The sequence below is a fragment of the Cydia splendana genome, chromosome 18, assembly GCF_910591565.1.
Source record: "Cydia splendana chromosome 18, ilCydSple1.2, whole genome shotgun sequence".
Lineage (NCBI taxonomy): Eukaryota > Metazoa > Arthropoda > Insecta > Lepidoptera > Tortricidae > Cydia > Cydia splendana.
In genome coordinates this window covers 5,265,089-5,286,692 of record NC_085977.1, presented here as the reverse complement: position 1 = coordinate 5,286,692, position 21,604 = coordinate 5,265,089, and the positions used below count along the sequence as shown (strand labels likewise).

At 37.5% G+C, this 21,604-nt stretch overlaps 1 protein-coding gene across 2 annotated transcripts in view; it reads left to right on the top strand.

Moving 5' to 3' along the window:
- Positions 1-21,604, top strand: part of LOC134799408 (neural cell adhesion molecule 1-like) — a 153,011-nt gene that overhangs the window by 114,698 nt on the left and 16,709 nt on the right. For both annotated transcript variants that reach the window (XM_063771803.1, XM_063771802.1), the window contains exons 9-10: positions 17,468-17,598; positions 17,797-17,956. In XM_063771803.1, the coding sequence (XP_063627873.1) occupies positions 17,468-17,598; positions 17,797-17,956 (291 nt within the window). The remainder of the gene's footprint in view (positions 1-17,467; positions 17,599-17,796; positions 17,957-21,604) is intronic.

Here is a 21,604-nt window from a genome sequence, read left to right as displayed (position 1 = left end):
GCAAGAACGAAGTGCGGACGAGTCATCATAAATTTGTCTAGTAGAAAAGTGATCTGTGCTTGGTCGCATCATTCTAGGAACGAATATTGCGGAGTAAGCGATAAAGGGGCGCGGGCCCGAACAGTTAGCACATCCGTAAGGTCGTTAACTTTAATTATCATTGCTACTTAGCACTTGCTCAGCGCGTCTGCCGCATACGACACTTTCCAAGCTACCGTCCTAACCCAAAATGTCGTATATCCCTAAATATCACAGTAACTTACAGTCTTTTAGCTTCAACTGCAGTATTGTGCTAAAATTAGCTCCCTCTCAGAACTCTTCCGCTTATAAAGCGACAATTATTTTTATATGACCCGATATTCTTTGATGCTTTGATAAAAACTTGAAGCTGTAGAGAAACGTGGCAAAATTTATAAAAGAATTTCTCTTTTATTGCCGTACCGTGATCGCTTCCATGAATACCGGGTGAAACTATGCAATAACTTGGAAACGTAGACAAAGAAATGCTAGAGCTAGTCATAAAGAGTGCGAGCGGAACTATGTCGAGTACCGTTGCATATCACCACGAACCGAAAACGTCGAGCGATGCGAAGATAGACAAAAGGGTGGGAATGTACGTTGAAAGGGTGGTCGGAAGTGGATGCGGACAAGAAAAAAGGGACCTTTGTCCGGCGAACACAATAGGCTGAGAAATATATGCCCCACCTAACGTTTAATATCATTACTTCTTGTCTTTTTAGGGATGTCGCCCAGAAATATGTACATTTCCTTTGGAGGATACGAGTAATCTGGTGGGCGTCGCTTCGTGTCTTTTATATCAACATACAAATGCGATCTAACATTTCAAGGCTTCAGCTTAGGTATCGTTGGTAAAAGCTGCGCATATTTAAACACTCCAAGTATTACATGTTACATTTTAAATTAGTACTTCATAATTTTATTTTATTTACATTTATTTCAATCACGGTTAAAAGATTATAGGGGATACAAAAATGTCGACCAATTTTACGAGCCAACAATAACAAGTTGAAACGGCTTTCCCTTATTAATTGATACTCATTAAAGTACTAAGATTATACATGCCTATTAATTACTTAACTAATACAACTTTAAATAATAATAAAAATAATTCTTCACCGCTTTAATTTAATTTTTAAATTTAAGTCATTTAAGGACATCCTAAGATTGGGGACAAAAGTACAGCACAATCTTAAATACACCATACTAATATTGAAAAGAAACCCATAAAATAGGTTGTATTAATTAGGTAACCACACAAAACGTAAGGGGGCGAGCGAACTACGAACGAAATTAACATTAAAGATGGAAACGTCAACGTATGTTTAATTAGATAAAAGAACAGGGTATGTTCCGGACCGATACCTCAATAATTAGATATTAGACGATAAAAAATTATGGACGACTCAATTTCGGTGGAGTATAAATTATAGTCTTACGAAATACAAAATGTGGACTTATCCCAATTATAACTGCTTTGGTAAAAATGTCATGTGTACGCTGTCAGGCCGCCGATGGTGAATGAAAACGCGAAAAACTTTGGCTGGCATGTATGTACACAAACACACGGAAAAAATAGAGAAAATATACAAATTTACACATAGAATTACAAATGATATGCAAAATGCAGGGCTCATTGACAAGAGCAGAAATATACGTATAAACAAAAGACGCGCGCTGGCAGCGTGCAGCGTCATCCGTGCCGGCCAGGCTGCCAGCACGCGCGCAGCACAAAGGTTGGTAGGTTCCGTCGCCTACAATAGGGTTAATGAGCTATACTTGGTCAAGCAGATCTTGTCAGTAGAAAAAGGCGGCAAATTTGAAAAATGTAGGCGCGAAGGGATATCGTCCCATAGAAAATTTGAATTTCGCGCCTTTTTTTACTGACAAGATTTGCTTGACCGTCTATATTTAAAGAACAGTTTGAATGAGCTAGTAAAAAATAAAGGTGACAATTAAAACAGCGCTGGCAGTCTGTAGTTCCCATGAAAGTTACCGATTGATAATATTAACATTTTACAACCCTCATAAATTGTTGCATTACTTAGAATTCGTTAGCCCGCATCCTCTCGTCTTAAGAGCCTTGGAAAAGTACAATATAAACAGAACCCCATAAGCTCATGCTTTTTAGGGTTCCGTAACCAAAAGGTAAAAACGGGACCCTATTACTAAGACTCCACTGTCCGTCTGTCTGTCTGTCACCAGCCCACCAGGCTGTATCTCATGAACCATGATAGCTAGACAGTTGAAATTTTCACATATAATAGGTACTAAAAAGTACGGAACTGTCGGTGGGCGAGTCCGACTTGCACTTATCCGGGTTTTTTTTTACAATCTACTTTTTTGGATACGTTTACTACTGCAAAATATAAATAAGTTAACATTAAACACTACAAGTACCAAAAAATATATGACACCTTCAGCCAACACCATCTTTCGAAGACTTTAACTAATATGGTACCGTAAACCCAAGTCCTGATTTTGCACATCATGACATTTAAAGTGTCATTCTATGGAACTTGCTATGTAAACAAACCGCCATATTGAAATTGTCTCTGACTGATGAATTTACTAAGTGACTTGTTTATATATGTAGTTAGTAAGTTCCATAGAATAACACGTTATCTTTATAACATCAGCTAGCTACACATGCGATACCACGCCTAAATAGAATCGTCCAGGCAGTGGCATGGTACAAATGAATTTCGTTTGTGCATTTGGTCCCTGCCAGAGTCAAAGGCAGTATCAAAGCTATGCAAACTAACAATGACATGTTGTTTATGTAACATCGAGGTATTTGTAGGCTGGCAGTAGCCATACATAGACTGCCAAGAGAAGCTTAATGAAACGTTTACGGCCATGAGGTCACCGCATTATAGGTTGACAGGAACTACACCACATTTTATTCTACAATGCTACCTACCCCTATAACCCATGCTACCATTGCTAACCCTACAAGTCGATTTTGGTTTAAGTAGGAGGGCATTTTCACTTAAAAGTGTACCATTTGTTTTTTTTTTCGAAAATCCATCAACTTTTGAGTTATTTCTATTCAGAATCACGAGGACTATCGATTTAAAAAGAAAAAAAATGTGTCCTAAAAAATGTCAGTTTATTACGCATTTTCACATACATTTTGTATGAACGGTTACAAAACTGACACCCAAAATTTGTATGAAAAACTGGGGACACTTTTTTTCTTTGTCTCATTCAATAGTACTCGTGATTCTGAGTCTACATTAATAACCCAAAAGTTGATGGTTTTTCGAAAAAAGTAAATGGTACCATTTTTTATGAAAATCCCCAGGTACAGTCGAGTTCACACTCTTTATAAGCCAACATTCCAGTAATAAATATATTTACACGCCTCTGGGACACTGACCATAAGGTCGTGTCTAACCGTATCAAAACTATAATGCTTACTTATGTAGCACAAAAATACAGAGAATATAATTGCACCCAATGTCGATGCTTATAGTTTCATAAGTAATATACAGCGTTCCTTCGGTATATTTAGCATACGTTATGCTGGATCGGATAAAAATAATATACCTACAATTAAATATATCGTCTAACAATAATTTTGCCCAAACTAACATGATTATGTACCCCTAGCAGCTGACCGTAAATAATCCTTTCATCGCTCGCTAGGCATGTATTAGGCATTCACTTCTACATATTAAGTTCAAAAGTCTTCGGCCTTTTTCATACAAGTTTTCACTCATATCGATGCCTATTATAAAAAATTTGAACACTTACACATACACAAGTGTCGCCAAAGTCGAATAAAATGTTATAGATGCAAATATACGTAATGTTACGTATAATTTATAGCACCGAGATTAGTCCCGCGAGGCGTAACCGGAATACATCATTTTACGTCGGCAAGCGCGCGTCGCGAGTTCAGAACCCAGTATATGGACTTTATATGTATGCATGTTTTTGTTTAAAAACATAAGCAAAGTTAAAACAACAGTAAATGTGCCTAAAACATTTATTTCAGCGAATCTCTGATAAAGTCAGATAGAATTAATTGACAAAGGTAAATTACCCCAATTCATAATTCTGCACACATGCATTAAGTACAATTTTCGTTAATTAAGTTGGACAATAAATTATAGCAATTTTATACAGTATCATAATCTATCAGGCGAATCCATCATCCTTAAAGTCGGTTTTAGAGAGAATGACGCCTTAAATTTTACCTAGATAATCAAATAGTGGCACCTACCATTACCACTAAAACCTGCATAATTTATTATTTATACTTTCTTCGATACTTTGAAAGAGGATATGAGAAAGAAAGGAGTGAGTGCTGAGGTGACGAAAGACAGAGGAAAATGGAAGAGAAAAACATGTTGTGCCGACCCCACATAACGTGGGATAAGGGCAGCCAAAAAAAAAAGATGTTTTGAAAGAGTAAAATAGATGTGTTCTATTTCATCGATATCCAGAGTATTTATGTGTAATACAAAGGAAGCAAGTAACTTCACATTGTCGCATTTTGAGTTGATTAGGAATATAAAAAAATATTCTAGCTCAGTAAATCTAAACAACACTAATATTTTACAGTAAAACGGATACATAAACACACGACAGCGCATGCGAACCGGCTTTTTGCAAAGAGTTTCGTGTACATTTTTTCTCACAGCTAAACAAAGCGACAACGACGGTCCCTTATAAAATCTAGGTCACAAGACTAAAATCTAACTTGCTTTGAAATCAGGTTAATTTTATATTTAAAATTATATATTTTTTTAAATTTCAAACTTTCCGTGAGACACAGACATAATTAAATATATTAAGACGGGTCTCTCACGTATTTTAAGTCGAAAATTGCTTGACATGTTTCGCTCCATAACGAGGACCTTCAACGGGAGCATGCTTTGTCGTACCGACGTAGATGCTATGGAGCGAAATAAGTATGTTGACTCTTCGACTTAAAATAAATGAGAGACTCGTTTGAATATATTTAATGTTTTGTTTTCTTATTGGTAACCCTCATATACTCAGTTTTAGGTTGCCACAGTTGCGTAAGAACGCGCGTCACCTACCAGATTCTAATTAAAATTTATTTTGTACGTTTCAATGTGTGTTTTATTTGCACCGTTATTTATTTTGAAGGAGCCCCCGCGGGCTCATAAAAGCGAGCCTTGATTTGTGGAGCGGGTAACGGTTACAAACGTTTATTTAAAGTTTAGGTGTGTACTTTAACGAGATAATATACGAATTTATTTGTTTTTCATCCCACTTGAAGGTCGTAAAGGCAGGGGGGTGTCACTACGCAGTTTAGGTACATTTGGCCGGCGCACCTCCCGGGCAGGGCAGGCGTATGGCAGTGGGCTGCCGCTCGACCGCACGATAGTCGTGTCACGTGGCGCTCGCGCAAAGATTCACGGTTCGTGCGCGGTTATACGTTTCAATTTTGTTGCAGGCGGCGAGTATAGGTATAATTTTATACTTACCTAAATCTGACTTTTGTGAAGGAGTGAATTTTCTGTACGGTAGTACTATTAGTTATTCTGTGGTAAAGGATATTCGAAAGCCTTCTTAGATTTGTTCACAGGGAAACGATTTTAGAAGTCTTGGTACTAAGTCAAGCGGCAAAATGAGCTAAAAGTCTGGGTGAATTTTACCAATACATACCAATATTTTTTTTTAAATAAATAAAAAACATCGCAAATAAAACTATCTTTTTATTAATCAACAAGTAAATATTTTAAAACTACACTTATATACAAAAAAATAAATATAAAATACCTCACCAAAGTCACCCTCATCTGACGGCCTACCGCGATCACCGAACTTCACAAATTGTTTATAAAACTATATTTATTTGCAATTCAAGGATATTTTAGAAAGCAATATTTTCTCTGAGTCATAAATCTTATGTTGTAACATCAAACTGAAAAGGCTATCTTCTGTAACTAAATTTAGTATCTAGAAAATATGCTTCATTTTACGTAGCCAAATATTTCCAACTGTTATTTTGTAATAAAAGTTGCTTTATTAACGAAATTGGTAACTTTATTTTGTTGATTTCTCTTGGTGAAATTTCTCTTATTTCTCTATATTTACTTGGGAATTGTATGCATCTAGATGCCTTTTAGAAAGAGCTATGAAAAGAAAAAAATATTACATACATACTTTCCTAATCCGCAAAATAATAACGTCGCTTTAAAACCGGACCGTTTTCCGTTCTCGGACGTCAGACCGTCAACATCTCCTGATGATGCCTTATAGAGAGGCGAAACACGTGTCAAGTTTTGGAGTTTTGGTGTTGGTTTGTTATATTTATTCGCGGCGGGAGGGTTGGAACATTAATTGCATGTTCAAATATATGTACGCAAGTAAGTATAACGATTGACACTGATTGACTAGCTAGCACGTTATTATTTCGCAAGTAATATTTTTTGTGTTGAATATGGATTTTCGCAAAGTAACGTGTGATTTTATTAATTATTTAGAAATAGCTATGTTTTAATTTAATTGGGATTGAATTTTCGTTCCTAAATACGGATGTTAGGCGTATTCTGTACTGAGACGAAACTTTCCATCGCACGGATAAACCGCACCGGACTTGTTGGAACTGATTCGGTCTAATTAACTCTGTGGTGGAGGCACAACATACTGAAGGCAGCAACAAACTTTATATAACGCGGAATTATACAGGATAACTAACTAATGTCCGACCGACATTTCGGTTCCGGTTTCGGCATAACAATCATGTTTCGGCAATAGGTTTCGTTTTAGTCAAAAAACCGGTCAAGTGCGAGTAGGACTCGCGTTCTAAGGGTTCCGTACACTACTCCATTTTTAACAATGTATTTTTTTATGTGGAACTTGAATGAAATATCTTTAAAAAGCCCGTAGGGGTCGGATCAAAAACTAAGTAATTAAATCCGACCCACAATTGACTGCACATTTCTAATAGGTTTTCCTGTCATCTATAATATAGGTAAAGAACTACCTAAGAGGGGGGAATGGTCGGACAGACAGACAGACGCACGAGTGATTCCATAAGGGTTCCGTTTTTTTTACTTTTGAGGTACGGAACCCTAAAAACTACCGAAGCTTTCGGCCACGTCAAAAAGTATCTAACTGAAGTTACGGTTACGGCATAAAATTGATGTTTCAGCCAAAGCTTCGTTTTCGGCAGAAACTCTTGTACTATTTTTTTTTTTTTCAAATAAATACCTACTTACAGTTTTACATACTTTTGAAAGGTACGGACTGCGAGAGTTTGTGACTTTATATTGGTTATTTTATTCTTAGCTTTTAACTTGATACCTATATTATTGTTTATATTTATTTTGTAATTTACAAGAGTACCTAAAACTTTTGACGACCGGTCTGGCCTAGTGGGTAGTGACCCTGCCTGTGAAGCCGATGGTCCTGGGTTCGAATCCCGGTTTAGGGCATTTATTTGTGGGATGAACACAAATATTTGTTCCTGAGTCATGGATGTTTTCTATGTAGGTAGGTATATAATGGATGTTTTCTATGTAGGTATATATTTATCTATATAAGTATATATATCGTCGCCTAGCAGCCATAGTACAAGTTTTGCTTAGTTTGGGGCTAGGTTGATCTGTCTAAGATGCCCTTGATATTTATTTATTTATTTAAAACTTGCTCTTACACTACTCGTAAATTAATACCATAATCTTGTAATGAATATAATGATTCTGACTTGTTTCAGAATCATGACTCAATTCATCTGGTAAAAGAGTATGGATAATGTAATTATTTATTTATTTAAATATGAAACAAGCGGTCATACAAAAAATATTGTTACAGTTTCTTCTCTTAATCTAAACCTATAGTTTCCATTTTTATTAAACATATATTTATATAGAAGCACGAAAAAGTACCTATCTTGGCTAAAGTTCAGCTGATTAGTAAGAGGTTACACTGAGTTTGCGAAGTCAGAAATTAAGTATACATACAACTCAATGAAGTACTTGTTCTACGTTTTCAACAACTATTGAATAAGTATTTTTTTTATTGAGCTTATGGTACAGTGAAATATGTCTAAATTTTTTACAATATTATTATTTGTACTCCATTTCGGGTTTCACGGGCCTATAAATCCCGGTCTTTTGATAGGCTTGCGTGGGGATATAGATCCAACACGTAGAGGCCCCTTGGAGAGCTTTAATGTCATGTAGAACGCCTGTTGGAACCCGTTCACAGGCGCAACAATAGACACCCATGAACCGGTCGCAGCAGGCATTGGGACTATTGTAGAAAAAGTGAACAGTATACCGGTCTATGGATTGAAGTTTGGTTGGACAATGAGACGGCTATTGTAAAGAGGTCCGGACACCTGCCATAACAATGTTAACACCGTCATCGAGGCAGGCGGTGACTCGCCGCTGACTAGATGGGCCCCTGAAACTGCCGTCGTAAAGACGACCAGGAGCAACATCGGTGTGAGCGGCTCAGGGGTGTCGAGAGGTGTGCGCCGCTTTCTACCCAGTGGCTGTTACCAGCCACTGTGCCAACTCGCGTCTTATGCATCTTTCACTTCCACCCCTGGAGCATATAGCTCTAGCGACTCCTCTCTGGACGGCCAATGAAGGCAAGCCAGAGCTGAGAGTCCTGCGGGTCCCCTTGGGGTCCACTCCGACCGACGAAGACACGCCGGAGACGGAGACCCTGACCGACTCTCGGGAGCACTCGGGTCCGTGGGGTCGTTACTCCCCAACAGCTCGCCACAAGCTGCCAACAATATTATTATCATTATAGAGTGCAGATGCTCGCTTAATAAACATATTTTTAGAATAGTTAGTTCTACTACGTGGGATGGAGAATAAATGTTTGAATCTATGACGACATCGGCGTTCTTTATAATGTCTAACACAAAACAATCTATAGTCAAACCGCATTCCATAGAAATACCTAGCGTGCAGCATTCTATTTGTATGACCGCCAGCTCCACTAGTTTAGTTTTTGGCAGAATTAGTTTTCGGCGTTGATGTGAACTGTTGGTGTTGTCGCACTAACAGCTTTAATTACGAAAACTAAGTTCTCTTGTTACGCGAGCTTTTAATACGAGTTGGACCCTTGCTTACAAATGTTTCCAAATTCACTGAGCCAGTGTGTAACACATGAGATCTGATAGCGCAGAAGTTAAACTATGTATGTAGTACTAGTAATGAATATATAACTACGTGAAAAAACAAATTATGGTTAGTCTAAATAAAATATCGTTTGCGGTATTTTCTCAAGTTGAAAAACGTGTCAACAAAGTTCAAGTTGGTGTTAAAATATGAAGAAATACCCAATAACAAGGTGTAGAAAACCTCGACGGTAGTATATTATTGCCCAATACTATTATATACCTAAACTGAAGTGCCTCGCTTTTGAATAAGATTGAAAAAAGAGAGATCATTCGTCGCAAATATTTCCACCATGCCTTGCGGCGAAGACATCGAGGAAATTAGATATTTTTTTTACATCCGTCGCAGTGACTCTGACTGACATTTGATTATTGTGGAAGCGACTGTACAGATGTACTTAGTGCATACTTATTTACCATCGTATTTTCACGGAAACGCACAAACGTGCTATGCTATTTCAGTCAGTCACGGTAGAAAAAGTACTGAGGTTGACTGAAGTAGCATGTCAAATACGAACGTTTCCGAGATAAAACGATGACAAGATTATGAACTAGGTACTTATTTTGAACTAAAAATGTGAGCTAAGCAACATAAGTACGTAAGTAGGCTATAGGGTACTTACTTATTAATATTCGGTAGCAAAAAATACTTAACCGAATTAGTTTAAACATTACCGCAATATTTCAGTCACAATTTCTGAGATAATTTTCCATGTTCCATCACCCACATTGTTACCAGACAGTTAGTAAACGTGCATAGACATGTGGCATTATTGATAAACGCGCTTAAAGCGTATTATTAATGGTTTTCCTCGTCTCGTGTGTATAAGTTATTAAATTTAAGCTTGTAAAGTTTTAGGAATAAGGGGGATAAAATCCACCGACGGTCAGTTAGAGTTAGACCAAGACAAGTCTGCAACGATTTTGATAACAAACGCAGTGCAAGTGTTATTTAAAACGTCAAACTTCTATGAAATTATGACGTATAAATAACACTTGCTGTCAAAATCGTTGCAGACTTGTCTTGGTCTAACTCAAAGCGTTTTGCTGTTCAGTTAGTTCATTTAGTAATTTAGTTTTTTTTTGCTAATGAAAAATAATTTATTTACATACAAGTTATACGTGTATATACGAAACGAAATTAATGACTAGCTTATATCTAAAATAGCCCCCTGATTAGTAATTCAGTTGATTTTTATCAAGTTAAACTACTGCTTTATTATATCCTATGCCTAGTGCCTTTCGGACCCAGCATACTGATACCGCTATACTATACCGTAATTAGTTCATTAAAACGCAACCATTTTGTTTATCTCGCATGATGTAATTTAATTTAGTCTGCAAATGTTGAACTGAGGTTAACCATGTTTGTTGGATGTTAATTTACGTTTTTGTGAACATGAATTATTAACAACTTGTTTTATCGCAGCTATACAGGGTAAAAATGAAGACTACATTAGAATATTTTCGTACTTATTTTTGATCGTCATTTTATTGGGTATAAGATATGTCTATAAGACGACTTCTATAAAGCTCAATAATAATACATTTTAATAATTTTCTACCAACTTTATTATGAGTAAGAGTACACGAACCTAGCCACCGCCAATCGCCATACAATCGATGTTACGGTTTAAAACGATATTCTGAAATAATATATCTATGTCTTGTTCTATTTTTTGTTGCTGAAATAGAAATTAAAGTGATAACACAACGATTTTAGCAACGAAAACTATAATTACATACATTATTGTTTTCGTTACCAAAATTTTCATGAAATATAAGCATTTCGTTTTAAAAGGACATCGATGTACGAGAGCGGCTTTTTGCTGCGAGTTCGTGTGACTCTTGGAGTTACATGATTTTATCGTAATTAATTTAATTTAAATGTTAATTTTCATTTTAACTATAATAATTTAATGTAATATATTTACTAATGTAATGTGATATGAACCTAAGTTGATCGAAATAAATGAATTTATTATTAATATTAACTTTCCTAAATATTTTTTATGTTACTAGTTAAAATCACGTCTAAGATTTCACCCTGTATACTAAGATGTAGGTCAAGAACAGACGGAGCTTACACCGACTCCGGTCGTCACTCGGCTTGTAGGATTAATTTGGCTTTGTCCTTCTTAGTGGGACCGCTGTTCGATTTGTTAGGAACAATGTCCATTACTTGTAACCTCTTAGTAGCGGCCCGATTCGAACTTCAAGGTACGTCAAATATCACGGCTAGATACGATATGGATTAGATATGTCAGTGTCAAAAGTGACGCTTTTGTTTGCAGAAACGTCACTTTTGACACTGACATATCTAATCCATATCGTATCTAGACGTGATATTTGACGTAGGTATCTTAAAGTTGGAATCGGGTAGTAGATATTTGTCCAAAGCTTTTAGGTCGTGTAACTAAAACAGGAATCTAAAAATGGAAATAATAGCTTTCGATGAATCATTAATGGCTCTGGGTCCTTTAAAATATTATGTCCCACGAGTGACTGAGTAAAAAATACACAATAAAGTCAAATCAAAGAGAATTTGAAGTGGAGGAATATTGTTAAAGTAAATTATGTAGTCAGTAGTAGGTACATGAACTGCCATCTTTCGACACAAATGATTAACACTTTTTGAACGCCATTAGACTTTGATCCTTATTTTTTCACTGTTAAATTTGTTAAATGTCAAATGACGTTCTAAAAGTGTTTGTGGCGAGTAAAGATGCGCGCGCACTCGCGCATGCCTGTACCTCGCTCTATGTCATCGTCTCGGCACGTCAATAAGAAATGTCGATCTATTTTGGTTAGCCGTTGAATTTAATATTGTAAATACTGTTGTGCATTATTTGAACGTATGAGTGTTGTGCCCCGAAATATAACATTAGGTGTTCACATCAAAGACTTTCATTTCGTCTGTTACGAAGATCATAATCGGGCACTGACGCTCCACACTGGTGACCCCGACGAACACGAAGCAAAGAAAATAAAACCTCGCGGAAAATGCTCGACGACACAACGAAAGCACCGCCCCAAGGCAACGTGCCCGAGCAAGCTGCAGCATTTGGAGAGCCGGTCCCTACTACACCCGCTCCCGAAGTATATCGCGTAAGCGTCAAAGTTCCACCTTTTTGGCCGGAGGAGCCCGAGATATGGTTTGCTCAGATTGAAGGGCAATTTAGCCTGTCGAATATTACGGCAGACCAGACTAAATTCAACTATGTGATCAGTCATCTTGATCAACAACACTGCAAAGACGTTAAAGATTTGATTGTTTCACCACCTGCCGAAAATAAATATAAAAAACTGAAAGAAGAGCTAATCAAACGACTCTCCGCCTCGAAAGATAAGAAGGTGAAACAACTGCTGATGCATGAGGAACTTGGAGACCGCAAACCATCGCAGTTCCTCAGGCACCTCAGAGGCCTAGGCGGGCCAACGCTGGCTGAAGACCTGCTGCTGTCAATCTGGAGGTCACGCCTGCCCAACAACATTCAAACGGTTATCGCTGTGCAACCTGACGCCTCCCTCGACGTATTAGCAGACTTAGCGGACAAAGTCCAAGACATCGCACCTTCAACTCCACAAGTTGCGTCAACGTCATCAGAATTTCCCGGCTCTTCCCTAGGTGAACTAAAAACCGAAATCGCAGAACTAAGGAAACAAATGGAAAGCTTGAAAACCAACTTAAATAGATCTCGCTCACCGTATCGTTCCGGGTCAACACGCCGTCAACGCAGCAAGTCCGTCAAGCGTTCATCATCTAACTATCAACCTCGCTCTATGTCATCGTCTCGGCACGTCAATAAGAAATGTCGATCTATTTTGCTTAGCCGTTGAATTTAATATTGTAAATACTGTTGTGCATTATTTGAACGTATGAGTGTTGTGCCCCGAAATATAACATTAGGTGTTCACATCAAAGACTTTCATTTCGTCTGTTACGAAGATCATAATCGGGCACTGACGCTCCACATGTTAATCATTTGTGTCGAAAGATGGCACTGAATGTACTGACTACATATTTACTTTGACAATATTCCTCTAGTCTAAATTATCTTTGGTCAAATTAATATAATTTGACAAATATAACGCGTCACGTTTTGACAAGTCGTCTGATCCGTTATTATGCTAACTATACTTACATTTATTTTTTGAATATTTTATGAACCTTATTACCAAGACAAAAGGTCCATTAATGATCAGTCAAGAGTGATGCTGTTAGTACTTGTTTTCATTATGAATTGATTTTTTAGGGTTCCGTACCCAAAGGGTAAAACGGGACCCTATTACTAAGACTTCGCTGTCCGTCCGTCCGTCCGTCTGTCTGTCACCAGGCTGTATCTCACGAACCGTGATAGCTAGACAGTTGAAATTTTCACAGATGATGTATTTCTGTTCCCGCTATAACAACAAATACTAAAAACAGAATAAAATAAAGATTTAAATGGGACTCCCATACAACAAACGTGATTTATGACCAAAGTTAAGCAACGTCGGGAGTAGTCAGTACTTGGATGGGTGACCGTTTTTTTTTGCTTTTTTTTTTCGTTTTTTTTTGCATTATGATACGGAACCCTTCGTGCGCGAGTCCGACTCGCACTTGCCCGGTTTTTTCATGTACAGTCACCTGCAACAGTATGTTACTCTTCGAAGGGCGCAAAAATATGTGACACGCTCTTATATCTGTACAAATAAGATGTATTAGATATTTTTGCGGCCTTTCTTGTGTAACATATTATTGCAGGTGATTGTACATCGGCTAGTCGAGGCTGAAAAGCCGTCTGTCGGCCGATTCGAACTTTAGATACGTCAGAGATCTAGAAACGATATGGATTAGATATATCAGTGTCAAATGCGACGTTTCTTCAAACAAAAACGTCACTTTTGACACTGACACAACTAATCCATATCGTTTTTAGATCTAATTGACTTATCTTAAAGTTAGAATCGGGCAGCGTGCTCGAGATTTGTCCTGTTCACAGCCCAAAGCCGGCCCTAAATACTTTATTAGAATAATTGAAGCCTGAATAGGGCCTAAATGAAGTCAGCACTTAATTGGTCTTTGTCTGGCTGTCTAAGGCATTTAATTGGACGTCCTAAAAGTTTGGAAACAAACTTTTTTGTTCACAAACAAAATAATCGACATGTTGATTTATTTATTGAACCTTTACTGCACAAGAAATAACGGGCTTAATGCCTTAACGCATTCTCCACTAGTAAACCATTGGGTCAAACTGAAACTTACTAAATTGGTGCAGAGAAGAAACTCAGTATAAAGAGATAACTAAAATGAGTCACTTATTAAACTAATACCTTCCTACTATTAAAAATTAACATACATAAATACTTAACATAGGCACATAATATATTTTTCTAAAAATACAGTGTATCCATTTATAACCGTAATATTGACAAACAACGATTTTTAGTAAAAAAATATACATATACGAAAAATCTTATATATTTATACGAAGTAAATACAGAGAGGATATTAATTGTATTAAGTACCTTACCTTCGTAGTTTCCCTACGGTTATATAAATATCAAATCATTTGCAGGAAAATCTTTTACGTCTAATCGAATTTAAACTGTTGTGAAACATACTAACATTGAATAATTTTACGCTTTAGACTCACTTGTTTTTGTTCACTCGCGCGACATGTTTCGGAGAGCCGTGTACGCGATACACGGCCGTCGTGAACGCTGCTCGCACTGTTAGTGCTTGAGAAAGGAGACCTAGGCTCCGAAACATGTCGCGCGAGTGACTAAAAACAAGTGAGTCTAAAGCGTAAAATTATTCAATCTTTTACGTCTATTTTTCTCGATTCAATTTTCTAATTATCTATCACCCGCTTTTCCGGTTCATTTCAATATTTCGAAGCGAAGCTTATCGCAGCTGCCGCTTTCCTTACATCTGTTTTATCTCATTAGTAAAGTTGACGAAAGAATTCCCAAACGGGACGGTCAATTTAAACAGTGGATTACCGCCCATTAGATATAGCATTGTGAGATTTATTTTGTAGGCAGGAAGATACAATGAATCATGCACATGGCTACTTAGAAATAAGTACCTACGATACGCCCGCTATTCCGTTATGTCCACAGTTGCCTGTGTGTGTGTAAGTCTATACAAATCTGCCAATATTCTCAATTTTTTTTTTAGATTGAAGCCTAAATGATAAAAACTTAAATAAAGGCGAGCGAAACTTGCGCCAGAAGAAATGGTCATCGCGCGGGTTTATACCTATATCGTAATTACTCTGAAAATATGTTATTGTTCAAAATTTTGCTCGTGAGATCCCACGGCAATATCACTAGCTTTTTTATACTAAAATTATACTGCTATGACATGCAGGGTAACGTTATACAAGTGTAAACAAATTACATGTTTTCATGTTTTTTTTCTATCCAATTAACTTTAACTTTCGTTAGAGTCTGCATTCTTTCATAGCATTATGATTAAACGTGTTAAATTCGATATAAAAACTACAATTTTACGTTAGCCCCCTCTTAAATACAACCCAGCGCATTGTCATTTGCGCGAGCTTGGGTGTGTGTGTGAGGTGAATGTTGCGAACTTTTTTATGCACTCAATAGGCTGCTGTACAGAATATGTACCTAGTGCATAATTATTTTCCATCGTATTTTCGCGGAAACGTACGAACGTGTCTTGCGGAACTGAAATACAGTCAGTCTCGGTACAAAAAGTACTGGGGTTGATTGAAGTAGCATGGCAAATACGAACGTTTCCAAGAAAATACGATGGAAAACCACTATGCACTACATATGTAGTATGAATATGAGTGATGCGTGAAGTCATATGCTACATCTACCGAATAATAACTTGTGATCTCTACTTCGGACACAACGGAACACGCCAGCTATTACGACTAAGGAAATTAATTTCCAAATATAAATAAATCCCATTTGCTTCTGCCCGACGAACCGTAACACATTTAGAGCGGGAATTCCCGGCGCGAACCGTTTTGGCAACAATTTAAGCAGAAATCGCAAATGTTTATTTGTCGCGACGCTTCGGGCGGCGTCGTTATAGGTCGGTAATGGCCAATAAAATGTCACCGCTTCCGCAGATAAGTGTTCACCTGAACTGCCTTTGCACTTTAAGAGAAGCAAACAAACGCTTTGAGCCGCCTTCATTCAGCGCCTCGGTCGGCAATTACCACACTATCCTTTCATGTTCATTCTGCGTTTGCTATTAAAGGACTCGCGGGGAAAAGTGAAAGAAGCTTCGGTTAAACGCAAAGGAACGGACGTTAATTGTTTTTCATTTATAATTGTATGATTGTATCAAGAAAACACCCTAACGGCCCTATTCGAACTTAAGATACGTCAAATTACGTATTGTCAAATATTACGTCTAGATAGGTACGATATGGATTAGATGACATATCTAATCGATATCGTATATATGTCGCAGTACGATAGATAAAGCCGTTATATAGTTATAACCCTAGGGATATAATTATATGCCGTATAGTACGTATTATATAATCATATTCCTCTACGTAAATGTTCATCTACGTGATGGCTTCTCTTTTGCACACTTCAATTATTTTAAGCGCAAGCGTAACCAGACCTGTGCATATAACTTTCTAATAATTATCTTAGATGACTAAGATAAGTGAGGCATAATATGCATGAATAATTTCACACTCCTGAATAACTGAATTTCCAAAACTTAGTCTGCTGAAAATAATGAATTAAATCTTGGAACAGAAATCGTCTTTGAAGTTATAATGAATCTTCTTAATCTTAAGTTTCTGGCAAATGAAACGCTTGTGCCGGTTTGTGAGATTTCCCGCGGCACTTCATAACAATATTATATATAAGATGAGAAAATACTAAATCACAAGTATTTCTAGTAAGAAAATCAGCTCCAAATATAGAAATATACGAGCGCCGCACGTAGGAACCTATAATGGAGATTTTTCCACAATTCTATACGATTAATAGTAAAAAAACAAATCATTGATATTTTGACGTATTAAGTTAATTTGTTTTTTTATTGGATTGGCTCTACACGATAGCCCAGCGCTGGACCAGCGATATGGCCATGCGATGATTGAAACTCAACTACACGATATAGTTCTGGAATAGGCCACGTACTGCCATCGCTGGCCCATTTTGACCTTTGATGTACAACGAAAAACCAACACCGTGGCCATCCCATCGCCATCCCGCCCATAAACCATCTGACATCACAGCGCTGTCTACACGTTGGCCCATCTTAGTGGGCCAATATGACGGCCCAGCGTGTAGAGGAGCCATGAGACACCTTATTTAACTGTTTTTGTCCACCAGATCCTCCCGTGGTGTCGCTGTCGCTCGGCAGCACGCTCAACCCCCACGATATCAAGGAGGGTGATGACGTCTACTTTGAGTGTTCCGTTCGCGCCAACCCAAGGGAGCATAGGATATCCTGGTATCATAATGTAAGTTTATTTTTCAACGCCTTTTACCTTAAACATCTAAGTCAAATTAACGCATTACGTACCTATACATACTAATGCATATGCTAGGCGGTTGTCAACCGGTACCTATATCTCATTAGGTTAACGGTGCGTTACCGTAATTTTGAGCAGGCAGTACAATCAATTCGAAATAAATTGATGATTTACTTTCTTTCCCAGGACAAGCCAGTGGTCCACAACCTAACATCAGGCGTGATCGTGAGCACCAAATCTCTGGTCCTGCAGAAGGTGACACGCGACCATGGCGGTGACTACAACTGTCGTGCCGCCAACTCGCTCGGCGAGACGCCCAGCCAGCCCACGCATCTTAGCATACAGTGTGAGCAGAGCTTAAAACATACGACTGTTGGTTTGATATTTCTGTCAGAAACATGGTTTTAGTGTTAATTTGGTGCGCGTGAGATGCCCGTGTCGTGTCGTGTCGTGTGTGTGGCGCAGTCGGCAGGATCTTATTCCGACTATATTTCAAGTGGGACTAGGGGAAGGTTGCTATCATTGGACCGCTTAATTTCGCTGCCTTATAATTTACACAATTCATGTAAGAAATTAACACAAGTTTGATAGTTTTGAACTATTGAAATATATTTATTCGTTACCTTACAGACAAATGAATACAGTTTAATAATCTAGGAGAAAAAACGTGAAAAGGGTTTTTCGCACTGTTGCCTTGTTTGGACCAGGGTTCCCTTGATTGGACCACGGAGTCACCATCAATGGACTTAGGATTTTTTTGCTGATGGTCCAATCAAGGAGACTTATAGAAATTGACATTTTTATTTCTTTTAATATATTTTTTATTTTTTATTAAGAGTAAATAAATATATAAATGGAAGATAAGTACATGACGTATGGCAGCCTTCTTTAGATAACATTTTTAAAACTGAAAAAAAAGTTGCCATGATTGGACCGGTCCGATGATAGGACATACATGCGGTCCATTGATAGCCACTAGGTATCAAATAACAAAAAATAAAAATAAAAATAACGAAAATAACTGGCCAGAAACTATTATTATAAATTTAATGATTCATAGATTTCTAACCATCATACGTCAATACACTCAAACAAATGCAAATATAATGACACTTCTTGCGTTTCTCTTTCGCGTAATTATTACATCGCCAACGCTCGAAACACAGTTGCTCAGGTCACTCGTCGCCGAGAAGCGCGGCGCGACTGAGGAAGCGGTGGGGCCGCTTGGATCGCTCAAGGACACTTTGTACCTTGTCTATCTCTGTGTAGCATGCGTAGGTTTTAAAATACATATTTAGATGGTCCATTCAAAGCGCCGGTCCAATGATAGCAACCTTCCCCTATAGAAAATATAGTCGGAATAAAATCCTACCGACTGACGGAGGAATAAATAACACACGTAAGCTGGTTGTAAGACTGATCTTTATTTACTACCCACACATATCAAAGTAGATATATATATGACAGTCGTATCTTAACAATGTCAACATTCTAACAAATTGTTAAACCTGAATATCTACGTATCGTTCCAGTATTTTTTTCCGGATACCGCTATCGAAGCAACGTCGTGATATCGAATATAATTAAATATTTTGATTTAGAAACATAATATGAATGTTAAATAAAATTATCGGCTGCCTGATACTCTTCAGTAGTATTAACAAAGACATATATAACTTCGTATAAGACGTATAAAGTCTAAGAAAAAAACGTGCCTCGGAATTCAATTAAAAGTCATTCTCGAATAGATGTCGCACACACCTTTAGCCTATCCTCAGCTAGATGGCGTGACGACACCGTTTCATATTTAACAATTTTAACACATAGATATCAGTGAATGAACATGGATCAAAATGATATAAAAATAATAAAATCATTTATCCATATATATACATTATTTGATAACTTTATGCGTTTTCATTTTAAGTTTTAGTCGTGTGTCGATAGATGGCAGTAAATTTACAGTGACTACAAAATTTACAATGACAGGACCCCTCTATACTATCTATTCTTTTTGGTATTAATGACATTTCATTTCATTATCTGTGCTGGAGTTGTTTGATTCTACATAAAACCACTATACATTAAATTTCGACTACTATTTTTTTTTTTCATTTTCACATTCATTTCCATTTTCATTTCGTTTCATTTTCATACGTGTTATCAAGTTTAAAATGTTAGGATTCTCATCATTGTGTGGTGTTCCGTATTCCAAGTTTAAAGTATCACAATTGACCAAGTTCTTGTAAATAGGTATATACTCGTAAAATCGGAAACATTAAAATATTTCAGAAAATACTGCGAAATGTCACAAACAACGTATGAAGACATCGCTAACTTTCTCTATATTGGAACGCTGCCAGGACCGCCACGTATATTGAATTCGATTTTCCCAACTTGCATAGATATCCTGCAACTTTTGAGGACACGAGGACATTAACCTAACTTTTGTAGAGGAGTCATCAAAATGTTCTTATATTTGTACACGGATATAAGTCCTTATATAACCTTTTCAGCGCTTAACCACTAACACGTAAGCTGAACAATATTCAGTTTAGTATTTTTTTCAGTATTCTTGAAAACCTCAATTTTTTTAATTGTTCTTATACGACCTTGCAACGATTTGCACTTCGCATCTCGCGCGCACCAATACGAGTAAGTGCGAGATAAAAGCCTTATGACACGACTCACGGGCATTTAGGGCACAACTATAAACGCGAGCAATCGTATTGGAAGATTTAAATTCTGAATACGTTGTTTTTACGCCTCTAAGTATGATACATTTTCGCTACATATCCGAAAAAAAATTATCCTTTTTTATGGGCTACTACGATCTTAGTTTAGAAAGGAATAAGTTAAGAATAGATTGGAGTATATGTACCTGCTTTATTTTCATTATTTTTATACGCATCGCTGTCTGCCTCCGCCTGGGCCTAAAAATATGCGAGCCCCACGCCTGTAGTCGATGCGCTCAGCCTGTTGATGCTCTAGGACGGCACGGCTTACACTGCCAAATGCAGGCCGACTATATAGACACGCTACATTGAACGACCTGATCCGCCGCGCCCTTTGCACCGCCTCTCACCCGCAACTCTGGAGCCGCCAGGCTTCTCTGCCACCGACGGCAAGGCCGCGGACCACGCCGACACTATAGCGCCGCAAATATGCGTTCCTAACGGACCAATACGATTTTGCGGCGCTTGCCATTGAAACACTGGGCCCATGGTCGACCGACACAAAATAATTCGTAAAGGAAGTGTCTTTCAGACTAATAGGTGTCTCGGGCGACCACAATAAACATGGCAAGCTCCTTCTTGGCACAAAGATTAAGCGGTTCAAAAGGGCAACGCCGCCAGCATTCTAGGTTCCATTCCAGAAGCGGATGGGTAGCTTTGGAGAAATATTTTATATTTTAGGTTTAGGTTTTGTGTAAGTAGTGTTTAAAAATATTTGCCTGTCATATCAATAGAATAGATGGGTTTTATGGTTTCTAAACAATCGTGTTTAATTTAGTTCTCTACAATTCTACTTTTAATGCCTGAACTAAAACTAGATTCACACCTAGCTAAGTGTGTACCTAACTAATTTTAAGTTTATCAAAATAGCCTCGTTACGCCAAGATAGATAGATCGGTGCAATGTTTACATCTCATTAATTTAAACCGAGTAACTTTCCGTCTTAATGCAAGCGATTAATTTCAAGAAGCATCCTGAGTTTGGAACAATAATGAGGTTGAAATAAAATCAACGAAGCAAGTCTGAATACCCGGAGATATTTTAGCAATTAACTACAAATCTTTCTCTTTTTCCTAATAAATTTTATAATAATACGATTAAAATCTTCGTTTGAAAGTTAATGCATTTAATAATATTAATATTCGGTTTTAATAAAATGTCTAAGCTAATGAACGTTATTAACCGGTGTAGTACTAGCAATATATAATGGGATGCAATTCTACTTAGTTATTTAGCAGCTCGTGATATCACTAGTCTTG